The sequence below is a fragment of the Zonotrichia albicollis genome, chromosome 1, assembly GCF_047830755.1.
Source record: "Zonotrichia albicollis isolate bZonAlb1 chromosome 1, bZonAlb1.hap1, whole genome shotgun sequence".
NCBI lineage: Eukaryota > Metazoa > Chordata > Aves > Passeriformes > Passerellidae > Zonotrichia > Zonotrichia albicollis.
The window spans coordinates 92735532-92750834 of NC_133819.1; the positions used below are offsets into that span (position 1 = coordinate 92735532).

The 15303-nt window shown below is 35.1% G+C and overlaps 1 protein-coding gene across 2 annotated transcripts in view; it reads left to right on the forward strand.

Annotated features, from left to right (window-relative positions):
• The window catches only part of GABBR2 (gamma-aminobutyric acid type B receptor subunit 2), a 456372-nt gene that overhangs the window by 304734 nt on the left and 136335 nt on the right, over positions 1 to 15303 (forward strand). For both annotated transcript variants that reach the window (XM_074546963.1, XM_074546956.1), the window contains exon 12: positions 7666 to 7773. In XM_074546963.1, coding sequence (XP_074403064.1) covers positions 7666 to 7773 — 108 coding nt within the window. The remainder of the gene's footprint in view (positions 1 to 7665; positions 7774 to 15303) is intronic.

Below are 15303 nucleotides of genomic sequence, written 5' to 3' on the forward strand. Positions count from 1 at the left end.
AGTCTTGTAATTTGCATAGGCTCTGTCTTGTTCATCTCACTTGTTACCATCGTTTATATGAATTGCCAAAGCTAGACAGAAGTTCTGTGATTTCAGGTGTTCTCACTGAGCCATCAGTGTTTTGGCTTGGATAAAGGGGAAAAAAAGGCATGAAGGTTTTTGCATACTGCACAGTGTGCTCAGGCTCTTAGATTTCAGTTGGTTGCTCTCAGCCATTGTGTGGACATTTGGAAACACTCTTTGCACGGAAAGAAAAAACCAAACAGTGGGGTGGGATGGAGAGAGAGGAGGAGAGAGTACCGACCACTGACAAAGTCCAGCTCACTACTACAGTGTGTGTGTGACTACCCAGAATTTGTGTTTTTCTCAGAAAAATATCTTGAGGACATGTGCATTTATGGCAACTGTAGATGTTATAAACCTTATATCTTCTCAAAGGTGCATTTTAAAATGTGACCTTTAAATGTATCCAGATATTCAGATGCACTTTGCAGTTTCAACCATTATTATTCTTAATTATGGGTCATGAACAGTTTTGACTCTGTGCCTTGCAACACTGTGAAAGGCAGGTTTTTTTCTTTTTTTACTGTTTCCTATTTAATATTCTTATATCTGCCATGCTGAGAGAACAGCTAGGCAAGGTGGAACTCCATGTGTTTCATCTTTTCTAGGGAAACCCTGAACCTCTGTAGGATGGGCATTGCCGTGTTATATAAGAGTGGAGAGACATCCTGAAAAACACATCAAACAGAGACTTATAGTCTGTAGAGAGGAACAGGAAGGAAAAGACCCTTGTGAGCTGTTGTGGATTGGGTTCCTAGGGATGGAAGCAGTCTGCAGGGCGAGGGAGATGGTAGGCAATTTACTAAAACTCCAAAAGCTGGCTCAGTGCAGGTCTAAAAGGAGGGACTTGTCTCTAGTATTAAAGCAGAGAGAGGGAGAAGATGTATGAGCCTTCTGTCTTTTTATTTATTTCTTCTTTGTCTTCGCTTGTCGCTTTGCATTTCCTCTGTCTAATCAATTTTGAGGCAACAGACTGAAAGGAAAACATGTAGACAGCACCACCAATAAAGCTGTGGTTTTCTCTCTGGGCAAGACGCTCTTGGACTAGACCCTGTATTACCAAATAGCATGTGGCCTTGATATTTGGATAGTAGCTGATGATATGGTCTTATTCATGCCCTTTATGCTCTTCAGACATTCCCCAAAACTCCAGGTTTTGTCTTGGTTTGCTGTAGAATTATTATTTTTTTCTGGGAGAGGATGTTTCCTGTCTTTAAACTTTATATTTGTGTAATCCTTTTCCTCAAACTGTTTCGTTTTGGCCAGGAATTTAAAAGAAAATCCAACAGACAGACACTCAACTTCTATTGAACTGCAAAAGGATTTAGACCTCTAATCTATTTCTTTGTCTCTGGAAACCAGAGCCTTAGTTTGTGTTTTTCATCTGGCCTTTTTAATTTTGTGTGTATTCTTCAGTTTATTTCCTACTTAATTGTTTAGCTGTTAATTTTAATCTTCCTTTTCTGTATAATCACTTCCATAATTGTTCTCACTGTCGTTCAGTCTGAGACTGATCTCACTCCTATTTAATTCAACAGCAGTTCTCTTACTGAGTTTAACATGAGCCTGATCAGCTTCTATTTTAGTAAATGACATTTTCTTGAGGGTAAAGAAAAAAGAGTACAGACAAAAGTTATAAGGCTGAATAGATCCTAGAAAAAGTTATGTCATATACTGAAGCAAATACACCTCAACCTTGCCAGAGATTTATTAAGGTAATATTTTTAGAATGTTTTCCTCTTCTTCATTAGAAACAGCAGACATTTTTTAAAGCCTCCTTATAGAAACAGGAGAAATGATAACGTCTTTTACACTACCCATAGATTAACTCTGAAAAATGATCTAAAGGATATTAAGAAATCACTACAGGAGATCTCACAGCATGCAATGAACCTCTGTATTTAATTTATGTGAAAACAGCAGGATTCAATTCTCTAACATTATTGCCACTTATTTTTTACAGGAATCTGTGCTACTGCCACACAAATTCTAAAAAAAAGAGGTAAAAGTCATAAAAAATTGTCAAAAATGTCTGATATAAACAAGAAAAGTATAATTCAAAGGGATGAACTCATTCTTTGGGGTCTGCTTGTGTTCACACAATCAATTTTGCCATCATTAATAGAAGCAGAGCCATAACCCAGTGAAAATTTGTTGAGATGACACATTTTTATTCATCATAATTATCCATTATGTCCCCAGTTTTCCAAGATAAAAAGAAGGTGCTTAATTTCCAACTCCTGCATACTCCACAGAAATCAATGCAATTGTCCACTTAAAGACAATTGTGCTCTCCAGGGCTAAATGCACAGCATGGTTTATTTTCACATTTGTTTAATACCTAAATCTAGTACTGAGATGCCACCAAGCTGCTCAGCAGTGATGTTCAGCTGCATGCTAACCCTGTGGGCACTGCAGCTGCTTCCCAGGGTGTGTGTAGAACTGCTTCATTATCAATATTCCTTAAGAGAATCAGTCCAAGTCTCATAAACAAAGCTGGAGAGAAGAGTGTCAAGTCCTACAAAAGAAATATTTGCAATTTTTATTTTAAAAAAACTAACATTATTTTATTTTATTTTTAAAAAATTAACATCTTGAGGTGGGGAAAAGTATGTTTGCAAGAATCTTAAACCTAAGTGATTCCTCTGCAGAAGAATAGTTTAAATGTTTTACTAACAGAGGGAGTTCTTAACCAAGCAGTTTTTCACTATGCCATTGTTCAAACAAAAACAAAAACCAAAATGTAAAACAAAAAAGTCACCTAGAGAAGTGATAAGAAGTTTGAAGCTTTTAACACATGAAGGTTCTTTGGGCTGGTACTTGGGGGTTTTTATTCATCACTCTGAGTCTTTAATCCCATCTTCTTTTTTCACTTGAGACTGGCAAACTGGATTAAATTATCATTAACAAAGCTGCAACCTGAAAAACCAGAGTGTGTAGTGTATTCAGTTCAGGTGGTTATATTTTTTCTTTCATTTTAACAAAACAGTAAAATGCATCACTTGCTTGATCCACTTGCAAGACCTTCCCAGGCATTCCTTGCTGGATTGTCACTGTGTGGTCTTCTGAATGCATAGGCACTGGTGGTCAAATAAAGGAAAATAATGGAACTTCTTGAAAAATTAAAGTTTTAACTTTTCATGAATTCAGTTATTTTTCCGTGATAACCTTATTTTATGATATTATATAGAATTGTAATTATATATAAACAAAACATTAAAAATTAATTACAATAATATTGTTTACCTGAAAGTTAGCAACACCTAAAATGTTGGGTTTATTTCTAAGCTTCATTCTTAGAATGTATAAACAGAGGCTTTTACTTCTTTATTCAGAGTGTTTCTGGTACTTTCACCACTTGCTAATTTCCCCTTACTAACTCATTGTTCACAATAAGATGGCTTCTTTTGTTAATAATGAGTGGTATATCAGGTAACTTTTATGTCTGTTACACAGATTCATAATTAGTAACCACTTCACCATTCCCATAATGAGATGATGGGAAAGACTCCGATAGATTTGTGTGAAGATATCAAATAACAGCAAATATGGACTACCCAGCAAAAGCTCAAGGTTGAGAGGAAATAGGATTGAATTCAAAGTAATATTACATAAGATTGTTAACCTATCTGTGCTTATTATCTGGCAGAAGAATTGTCGTCCTTGAAAGAGTAAAAGGTGTTTAGCACCTTATGGATAGGTTAAAAACAGAGGGGTTTTACTGCCAAAGGAAAATAAAAAGTAATGCTCCTATGAGATGTAAGTAACATCTTCTTCATAGATGCAGGGACTCTTAAGCTGAAACTTACAATATTTGTTTAAAGTTTAATATTTGATGAGGGTAGACTTTTTTTTTTTTAATCACAGTGATATCGGTTTCAAGTCTGCAAGTCAAGATCTCTTTCTTTGTGGAGATACTTTCACTGTTTACTGTTTATCAACTGTGCAATCCACCAGATAAATGTTTTCTAGGGTTTTTTTAGTTATCACAGTTAATGCACCTGTAAGAGCTTCTATCAGGTAATTTATAAAAAGAAAAAATTCCTGAATCATGTTTTTAAAAATAGACCCTAAACCAAAATAATGTATCACCTAAAAAGAGAACAGACATAGAAAACTCCATTTTACTATCTGTGTTGGAATACTTAATTGTTGTATACCAAATGATAGAATTTCATTTGACACTTGCATGTTATCTTTGAATTATAGAAAACAAAATATTTTTAGGACATATTCAAATAATCAACTCATCTTATTCATAAAAAAGGGAACCAAGACATATAAGTGGATAATTGAATGCATACCCTAAAATAATTGAAGGCATCAAGAATTATGTAATGAACTAACCATTTAAGAAATTTTTTTTTCAAGTTTTGTGTCTATTTAGGAGCAGGCATTTGAATGCAGGTTCTTGTCTACTGAAGAGAGATTTTCCTGATTGTTTGGTGGGTTCTGAGGGAAGGGTGGTTTTCTTCAGCTTCTGGGCAAACACAACGCTAGAAACTTCCAGCATGGGAGAATTGCTGATCAGTTGTACAGCATCATGGTCATGCTCTTCAATTACTGATATTTTTATCACTTTCTTTCAAATGAGTAGGATGTGGAGGTATAATACATTTAAGAATATAAATGAGCAGATATAAGAATTTCAGAGACTTCTGCTGTTTTCTAAATTTTTCATTTTGCCAGCTGCATTAATGAATTATAGCAGACAAATTTGAGGTCATTTTCTTCAAAATTAAAAATTAATTTTCATCTGAAACTTACCATCTCCTTCTTAGCAACAATGATCTCATTTTGACAAAATCCTGGTATATTTAAACTAACACATTTCCCATACAGACAGTAATGTTATTCTAGTATGCACAATCCTAATCAGAGATACATAAAGCTTTTTTAATCAAACATGCTAGAAATAACATTTTTCTGAATATTGAGTTAGAAACATATTATGAGCATAATTGAATTTATTAGTATTCCCAAGAGACAATTACTGTTTCAGTGAGAACAAAACACAGTCTTATTAGAGACATGAAAATACCATGTATCTGTTTGCCAAATATACCACTAAGCTGTACACAAAAGAGCTGAATACTTATTAATAGCAGCAAAAGGATTGAATGCTAAGTATGGTTATTGATGTAAAGTCAAAAAAAATGTAACTGGCTAGTATGAACACAATGATATGAAATGTATTTTTTAAATCCATTGGAGTTGATCTAACTGGTTTTACTGAAGCATAATGCAGGATAGTGGCTAATCAGCAAAGACTTGAAAAATAATGAAGTTAAAAATAAGGCTTTGCTGGCCTAAATATCTATTTCTTTTTTTCTATTTTTTTTTTTTTTTTTTTGTTGTTGTTGTTGTTTTTTTAGGGATTTCATTGTCAATATCAAGAATGTCACAAAGTGGCAAAACTCCTGTTGAATCTAATCACAATTGTTTTATGAATAGCAAGATTACCCAGGAATAAATCAACTCTACATTCAAGGTCATTATCAACAATGCAACACATAAACCACAACATTAGATGCCACTAAGTCATTAATATATACATATAAATATCCAAACAGTCTTCTGTGCACAATCACAACATTTTCTAATGTTAAGACCCATGTGCTGTGTGTACTTTTTATAGAACCCTAGAATGGCTTGGGTCAGAAGGTACATTAAATATCATCCAGTTCCAATTCCGTGGCCATGGGCAAGGATGCCGCCCATGAGACCAGGCTGCTCAAGGCCAAATCTAACCTGGCCTTAAACACTTCCAGAGATGGAGCATCCACACTTTGGGCAACCTGTTCTAGTGCCTCACAACTCTCATAGTGAAGAACCACTTTTCTTTTACTAATTCATTATTTTGGACCATGGGTGTCTTATTAACTGCAGTAATTCTATTGCTTTATCAATAGTTTTTGAATGAGTATATTTTTTTTTTCTTTTCCCTGCCTTCACACCTAGTCTCTAAACACTATTAAAAGTCAGAATTTGTTTTCGGCAGAAAATTTTATGTAGAAAGATCACATTTTGAATACAAAAACTTAAATTCTGGAAAAGTTTGAAACGGCAAAAAATAGCATGTTTTTAGATATGAAACATTTAGGCTATTCATCACGATTATCTTAGATGTCAAGTTTTGAATCTTACTAGAATGCCTAGTTTCTCATCAATATGCATATCCTGAAACTACAAATTAGAAATCCCAAACTCTCCAGAAGTTAGATGTGAAACTAGGCTGGTTTCTAATGAAAAACATTGCCTTTAGGTTCTTTAAATAATATTTCCCAAATGCTTTCTTAGAACATCCTAGTTTCTCTAAATCAGATTGGTTTTTTTATATCACAAAACATCTCTGCTGGCCAAGCATGCATAGTCAACATGGCCAAAAGAAGGTTGGCTTTCCCTTTTTCTAGCTTTCCTTTCTCTGTGTTTAGCCATTGTCTCTCCCCCAGTTTTTTCATCTGCAAGGTAGAGTACTTTGGATTTTTACTTCTTTGTTCAATTTTGTGCAGTTTTATGGGTTGGTACTCCCTTTTTATGGGTTGGTGTGTGTGAAGTCTCTTAAAGGAGGATGGGATTATTCCTCCTCCTCATGATTTCTCAGGCTCTCAGATTTAACTATTGGCTTCCAGCTCCATGCTCTTCCTCTCACATAGTCTTCTACCTGCTATGCTTTGTAGTCTCTGATCCATCTTTGGGAAGAACATGACCTGCTCAGGAAAAAAAAGCTTCCAAACAGCCAAACCTGGAAACAGAAACTTCCTAGGAATTAGAGAGGGCAGTGCAGAGCTTGCTGCAACTCTGAATATCACTGTCCTGGCTCAAAGCAAGTCGAAAAGTGAGGGCCTATGTACAAGTTACTACGGGCAGGGGAGGAATTGTATAAAAAACTTTTTTAATCTGTATTCTGTAATTCTTGGTCAATTTGAAGTTTTCTATTTAGAAGAAAAAGGAAAAAACAGCCCAAAACCTTGCACCCTTGCTCTGTGCAAGCTCACCACCTCCTTTTTCTTAGGCCACATTTGCAGGTATTGTCATTGACTTGGGCATTGTTCCTGAGGCTTGCCAACCAAAACTTTATTCCTGTTTTGCCATTGTTTCTCATAGGATAATTTAAAATCTGTTGTTCTTATCTTTCTAAAATGCTTGGGTTTTTCATTGAGTGATGCATATCTCATATAGTACAATCTTTTCTTATTTGGTCTGAATTACATCTCTATTTCTCTGTTCATTTCTGTTCAAAATGTTGCTATTAATATTACCTCCCTGAGTGCTTTTTGTAGTCTGTCTCTTGAGTTTCTCCACTGCTTCTTTCCTCTATCTACAAAGAACACAATAAAAGTAAAAAAGCAGAATATTTTAAGAGATTTATGGGTTTATATATGACAGCATCTAGATTTGTTTCATTTATGGAGGGAATGGATGGATGAGTAAAAGAGCAAGTAAGCAATGAATGAGAAATTACTAAATATCAAGTTTTTTCAAGTTCTTCAGATTTTTTCCTCAGGGTCTTGATAAAAAAGTTGTCTAAAGTTATCTAAGTATCTTTTCTAAGTTATCTAAGTAACTTTTTCTTTTTTTTTTATGTATATACGTTTTTAGGTCCGAACATGGATTCTTACAGTGGGATACACAACTGCATTTGGAGCAATGTTTGCAAAAACGTGGAGAGTCCATGCAATATTCAAAAATGTAAAAATGAAGAAAAAGGTGAGAGGAAATAGAGTCTTTTTTTGTTGCCCTGCTAATGCAATTTTCTAATTGTTTTCATGCCTTTCCTGGATGGCCATAGCACTGCTGACTGTTCATGTGTCACATCCAAAGATTCTGAATAATTTGATATTAAGGCTTTTTGGTTTCTTTTTTAGTCTCTTGGAATTGGAGTCAAGCATCAGCCCTCAAGTCTTTTTATTATAAAAGGTCTACAGTGGAGTTGGCTGTAAAATGTAAATGTGAATTTGGATCTCTGCTCCCTCTTAGTATGTTGCTTCAGCATCCAGATGTCTCCTTCTGGTAGATTTGCTTATTAATGTTTTCTGATTATATCTGTCTAAGACATGGGTATTACCTGAGGATTTCTCAGGGATTGGTAGGAGAAAGCAAGAGAAAGTGCTGCTTATAGTTTCACATTTCTAATTAATGTTCAAATTGCATAATTTTATTCTAAGATTGGTCAGAATTGAACCACAATAGTTGTCTCTGTCATTTTTGGTACAGCACATTTTCTGTAAAGCATTAGTTTCAGTTTAGGAGTAGTGCAGCTCTTCATGATATTTTTCCCATTAAGCTTCTTTTCATACATGAAGTACTTTTTATCAGATGATTTTATTAATAAATTGGAAAAACACTGAGTAGAAAACATTTTGCTGGTAAAGACATTAAGAGAAATGTTCATGAAACAGAAAAACAAAATTAATATTTTTATAGAATGAGCAGAAGTTCCTATGTGGTCCTGAATAGTTTTATTCTAATAACCAATAAAGAATTATATATAACCAAATTAAGTAGAATAATATTCCAAAAACTTGTCAGATTACTCTTTTTTTTTTTTTTGTTATGTGTGGTTGTAAAAGATCTCTGTTGTTAATTTTTATTTTGTTAGCATCATGTTATTTTTCCTCAATTGCAATATGTAGGGAGTCTCTCACTATAGGATACATCATTCCCTTAGAAGGAATGGACTTTAGTTAGACAGGGAGAGAGTTAACTCAGTTTCTAAGAAGATTTATGTCTGAGGTTATTAAGGAATTACATGCTGTGTCTGGAACTGGATCTATTACTCTGGCACCACAACACATCCAATTAGTACTTGCCCCTCCTATTTGGCCATGTCAGGTTTGCTCCACTTCATTATCATTCTTAAAAAAAAAAAAAGATTAATAAATACAAAATATCTTTAAACTAACTAAAATTATAAAAAATTTCTATACCAAAACCAGGATGCTCTGGGTGGACTGAAATGGAAACCTCTCTCTTTGCATGTTTGCAAAGAGCCTACTCTAACATATGAGTTTATACTGCCAGACTCTTTTATACATTTTTTTCTTAATTTTTTTCAAGGATCTCACACTTCCTATATTAAAATTTTTTAACAAAGATAAGCCAGGATTTTACCTTCCTGAGAAATGAAATTTTACATTGCGAATATTTTTTACGTATTGGTACAAATCTTTTTAAGTTAGTGAAGTTACACAAGACGCTACAGTCTAACAAATAAAAGCATTTACTTCATGACTTTTATTATCCTCAGAATTTTATAATTCCTCCAGCACATACTATTTCAGATAGGAGTGAGCAGGTACTGCAATGGACTGTCACTGAGCTTTTGCTTCCTTTTTTTTTAAACATTGCATTTTAGATCTGCATATTGCTACTCAATAATACATTTCACTGTCTGTTAATTAAACATAATCCTCAAATTCTTTGTTGCCTCTGTTCTTCAAAGGGCTCATCACCCCAAAAAATTGCAATTGATTGTGCATAGCTGGATGTTAAAATCATTTAAGATCAGTTAAAAAGATACTGACCAGTATAAAGGAGATAAACTTCCAGACATCTGGATGATGACCAATGAGCTGCTTTGCTCTGAGTGATACTGGAAACATCAAGGCTGTTAGGCTACCTTCCTCAGTATTCTAGAATTAAGTCAATAACACATGTTGTTCTGTAAACTTTAAAGAAATCTTTATTTAGATATCTCACTCCAAATCATAAGTATGAATCATGAAGTGCGACAGTTTTCTTTATGTAAAACAAATCAGCTATCCAGATAAGTGTTTACTAGTCATATATTTTCTGTTTCTGATTTGCCAGGATAGATAAAAGTGTTTTTAGGAGTCAACTGAAAAACATGGCATTCTTTACTTATGTCTTGCAAGAATGACATTTCCATTTTCTGCAGATGTAGTTTACAGCCAAAGTATTTTCTTTCTATGGACGCACAGAAAGTAGAAATTTTTGCAAACCATATCTAAACTGACAAATACACAAAGGTAGTGCCACACGAAAGAAGCACATTAATGTTTCTAAACTAGTTGTGCCATGACAGAGCAGACTGGCATTGCATTCAGAGAAGTACAAAGTTCCAAAATTGTTTAAGTAGTGTGGATCTTATTCATTTGTGATCACTTCAGTTACTACCTATATAAAAGTATGACAGTAAAATCTGTATGACCTTTAGGCATAGAACCTTTGCCTGTCATCCTCAATATTTTCTTCAGGAAAATATTTGCCAACAGTGAAATTTCTTCAGAGAGTGAAAGAATCCCTGTGTGGCTGTTGAAAACACTGGTTAATTAATTTCTTGAAAGTGGGTGTTAAGTAAAGGAGAGAATATGATGAGTAAATCTGTTTATCTTCATTAGATAGGGCAAGCTTCTGTACATTTATTGGTGTACAACGTGGCTTTTTGAAGGGATTAGTGGATATCTGTCTCAGTGTGAGGAATATATAGAAATTTAAATAATAATAATAATAATAAGCTCCATATTACTGCAGTGGAAAGTGAAACTTAATGAGTTAGAGCATCTTGAATTAGTTGAAGGTTCTCATTAACTGCTGTTTATAAAGCTTTCAAAAGTCTATTTTATTTTCACCCTTTTATACATCCACTCTTCTGTTACTGGAAATTAATAAACAATAAAATTCAGAATATACTCATTCTTTTATCAGACCACTAAGGATAAATTTTGCAAAATTCCCAGAGCTCTGTCACCATCTTTGATCTTGCTAGGGCTCAAAGGAAGCAAATTAAAAATGCATTAGTTTTAGCTGGAAACAGAGGGATGCAAGGGGATCAATTTTTGTCAAATGGAAATGACAAAACCAGTAGGGGGAAATAAATTATTTTTGAGTTTTGAAGAGGTTAGCGGAGATTATGGAAAGTGAAATAGAATTAGTATTAAAAATAACTGTAACAGTTATAATTGAGGTGCAGCTCTGGTTTTCATACATCTCCTTTCTGTTGTTTTGGGCTGCAGAATGTCTTCTGCTCTGAGAGAGGTGGGGACTGGTTTATTGTTTTCCTTGGCAGCAGGAGGGCTGGCAGTAGATAAGAGGAGAGAGGGGAGAATATCAGTGGCAGGAGAGCATGTGGTGTCCTGGGGAAGCTTTAGCTGGCTGAACCATTTAGAGAACGAAGCCTTCTGGAAAATTTAGAACGATGAGAAGCTGTCTGTTTTGGTAGGATCTGCACTGTCTTGGGTTTTTGGGGGTGTTGAAGCACTCCTGCACAGTGATTGCTCCTGAACAACTGCTGAATGCCAAATAAAACCCAGAATAGTCAGAAATTCAGTGTAGTAATATTTAAAGCCTCCATAAATGTTATAAATTCTGCTCCTACAAAGACAAGCATTTAGCCATTTGTAGATGGCTGCACTAAAGCGTGAAGATGATCAAGGTCACAGTGTTGCCTTGTTGCATTTGTTATATTTGAAAGTACAATACATCTCAGTTGATGCTGCCACGATAAGCTTGTCTTACCCAACAGAGTACACTCTGGCTTTGCCTATTTGGACTTAATTCTTCAATTGTGGCATCAGAGAAAGAATGTTTTATCTTCAATTTTCACTGAAAATATTATCATTGTAGTCAGTTATTACTACTGCTGTAGATTTCTGGTGACATATGTCTTTATGTTGACTAAGTTGTTACAAGATAAATACAGAATATAATGACAAAAGGAGTGCAGAGCAGCCTCTTTTCTTTAGGCTTGTACTATAGTTTGGCCAACATTATTCTACTCCTTCACATAAGCTTTTCTCTGAGTTGGTAATATCAAAGGGAAAGAAAGCTACAAATAATCACAACAGACAAAAATGACTTATCAGTCTAACCTGACTCAGCTATGCCTGTCAGGCTGCCATCTGGCAAATTTTTTGTCATCCATTTGGCCTGCTAGGTCCTTGTGAGAGTACTGAAGAGAGCTGAGGTCTTCATGCCTTGCAAAGATGGGAAGGAGACTGCACAGATTATGTTTTTGACAGTAGGATGGGGAAGGGAGGCTGGCAGTGCAAAGGAACTTCAGGGCCAAGAGACTGGGAGCAGGAAAGAGACTGAAGAGGAGAAATCAGGTTTCCTGCCAATTACTTCAAGAGAGAAGCCTGTCTAGATGAAAAAAAAAAAAAATAGGAAAATCTTGGGATTATATACTGGGAAAGATATTGAAGAGGGAGACTGAATTTGGATTAAAATTCCTTTGCAAACTAAATTTCAAAGCCAGCAAAGGCAGGAAGGTCTGTAAGAAGTGATCAAGAAAGCTGAGCATGATGGAATGCAGAGCCTGAGTATGGTATTTAAATGGCAAGCTGTAATTGAAGAACTAGGTCTGGTTTAAAATTAGATTAAGATTGAAATTTAGAGGCAGAATGGGACGCCTGAAAAGTAGGGATGTAGTCTAGGAAAGCAAAGCAGGAATGAGAATGGAGAAAGAGACAAGAAAAAACTTGAAATTAGGACTGACCAAAATGAATTCACAAGAAGTGTGGGCAGAGCATAAAATCTGAACACAGGATTTTTTAATTTTACTGTTCTTCTTTCTATTAATGTGTATCTGTAAAACCTACTGGCAAAATATGTGCCTTGTCTTCCTGTTATGCAGTTGTACAGATCCTGATAGCTTCTAGTGACTCTTTTAGCTCAAGCTGATGAGGTGTGCAAAGATGTAAAGGCCCCTCTTGCTGATGCATGCAGCTCTCTCTATAATTGAATACTCTTTCCATTTTCTTTATGAAGAATTGGCTCATGAAAATGCTAAAAGTTTAATGTTGTGGCTGAAAAGTCAATAATTGAAAAACTACAGCTTGCTAAGATCTCTACAATGTACATTCCTTCCCCTATGTGGATTATTAGGACACCAGTGAAGCCTTGGCTTTCTACAGAATGCCACTGTCATGGAGCAAACGTAGTGAGTCTGCTCTGGGCATGCAATAGGACTGTGCAGTAAAAGAGAGAGTTTTATGTTACCATCTTTTCATTCTTTTCTTTAAGCCAGAAAATATGCGTAATGAAAAAGGCAATAGGAGTTTTGAGAAAGGTGGTCTGATATATAAGACAGTTAAGTGCCAAAGGAAGAAAAATAACGACTTTCCAGAATTATTTGTTATGCTGTAGAAATCTCTCTGAACATATTTTTTTCAGAAATTATTCTTCTGTTTCTTTGTTTCTGAGAAGCAAATCTATTACCTGAGTGAAGCAGTGCAGGAATTCTCAGACATTTTAGCTTGTTGCCTTCACACTCCATTTTTCTTAACAAATCTGGCCACCCCACCTGAATAACTTGAACATTTAATGGTTCAAAAATAGGTGCATAGAAAAGTGGGAGTGGTAAGAAATGATCCAGGCTCTTTCTGGGGATCAGGGTCCTCATCTCCCAGGTCGGGGTGAGCAGCTGTGGCTGTGTGCTCCTACCCTGCGCGGTGCCAGCTGCCGGGATGCTGCCAGCTCCTGTGATTGCACAGCATCCCCGGGGAAGGGGGAAATAGAGGGGAGAAAGCAGCTGGAGGCTACACAGTTATGGGTTTATGTGCTGCTGCCTTCTCGTCTCAGCTTGTGTCTGTTGATTGCTCTCCCCATCCCTCACTTGGAAACCTCTGTGAGGAAGTTTATAGAATGAATGTCATCTCTGGCTGTAAACTTTCCCGTAAGTCTTTCGAGCCACTTACGGAATTCAGAATTTATTACAATCTATGTTTTTCCTCACTGAAGTCCTGAAGAGGTTTAAAAAAAGTTTCCCATTATCTTAATCTTTTAAAAATAGGTGAAGCAAAATTTTCCAGATGTTAACATAGGGTTTAGGTCAGAACCTCATAAGCCGCATCTCATTTATTCACTTAGGTCAGAACCTCATAGGCCACATCTCATTTATTCACTTAACTCCTATGTAGATGTAGTTCTGAATTAGCATAAATGTAGTTTGTGTTATCTAATCCGTTCTTTCTGAAAATTCTGTTATAAAATATTTTTCCAGGTCAGTTTTCAGACTGTAAATGTTTATATTTTTTCCAGGATTTTTTTTTAAATCGTGCTAGAGCTTTTTGTGTGCACAACAAGAAGTTATATGATGGATTTCCCCTAGGATACACTTGTTTTCTACTAAATATATATGAGAGATCATAAGTCTGGAGAGGAGACGTGTCAAGATCCAAAAATTTGCTTTGGGTAACCATACCAACAGTACAACAATCTATTAGGGACCATCTGCTGAAAATGAACCAGCATATGGATACCTAAAGAAATGTTCAGTGTTATTGTTCAGTCTTTGAGAGTAAGAAAGAAGACAGTTTGAAATTTGCTTATGTTTAGGATTTTTTTTTATTATGAATATTTACCACTGGACCAAGTAATCTCTGATACTTACAGGGCAGTGTAAATTTTTCAGGTATGGCTTATGGTTTATTAATAAACAGATACAGTATTGCCTAAAGTGATATAAGTGGAAACTAAATTATTTTGATTTTTTCTTCCCCAAATAGCTACAACTATAAATTTTAAGTCCGAAGCTTTAAAAACAGTCAGTGTAATCTTAGAATCCAAACTTAGATGTAAAATAAGCGTCGTGGTTTTCATAAGAGCTGATCAGCCAAAATGCCAACCAAGGAACAACAGGAATCATATTTCTAAAATTTACATTAAATAAATATGGAATGTGAAGCTAAATTTCAAACTCATGTCACAGAAAGAAGCTGAGCTAATGAACTGTACATCTAGAAGAAAAATCTGCTTTTGAAGTAATTTATGTATGGAAATTTCTACATGGTACAGCTTGATAAGGGTAAATCTCAGTAGTGACAAAACCAACGAAAACTCTATGTGAAATGTAAGTGCTCATAAATGGTGCTACAACCATAATTTCTATGTATTATGAGACTATTGGATGACAGAGAAATAAAGAACATGTTGCTATACAGTATGAGGCAATTTATTCCTGAATAGCTTGAAATTGGATTGTAAATGTAATCAAGTGCATTGATGTTCCCAGCTATTTGGTAATGATGAAGTATGCTCTTCCAAAGAATTTTTCATTAAGGAAAATATTAAAGTCTAGGTACTTTATTGTAATATCAAACAAAATCAGAATATTTCTTCCTGAACATTCAAATCTTTCATGCACTTTTTTTTTTTTTCCTGAAGGTTTGGGTTCCTTTCAACTCCAAAAATGGGAATTCACACCTCTCATAGAAAGTCCTTTACATTTATTCCATGTGTTCTTGAGCTCAACAAGTGCATTTCTCTCAAAGGTGA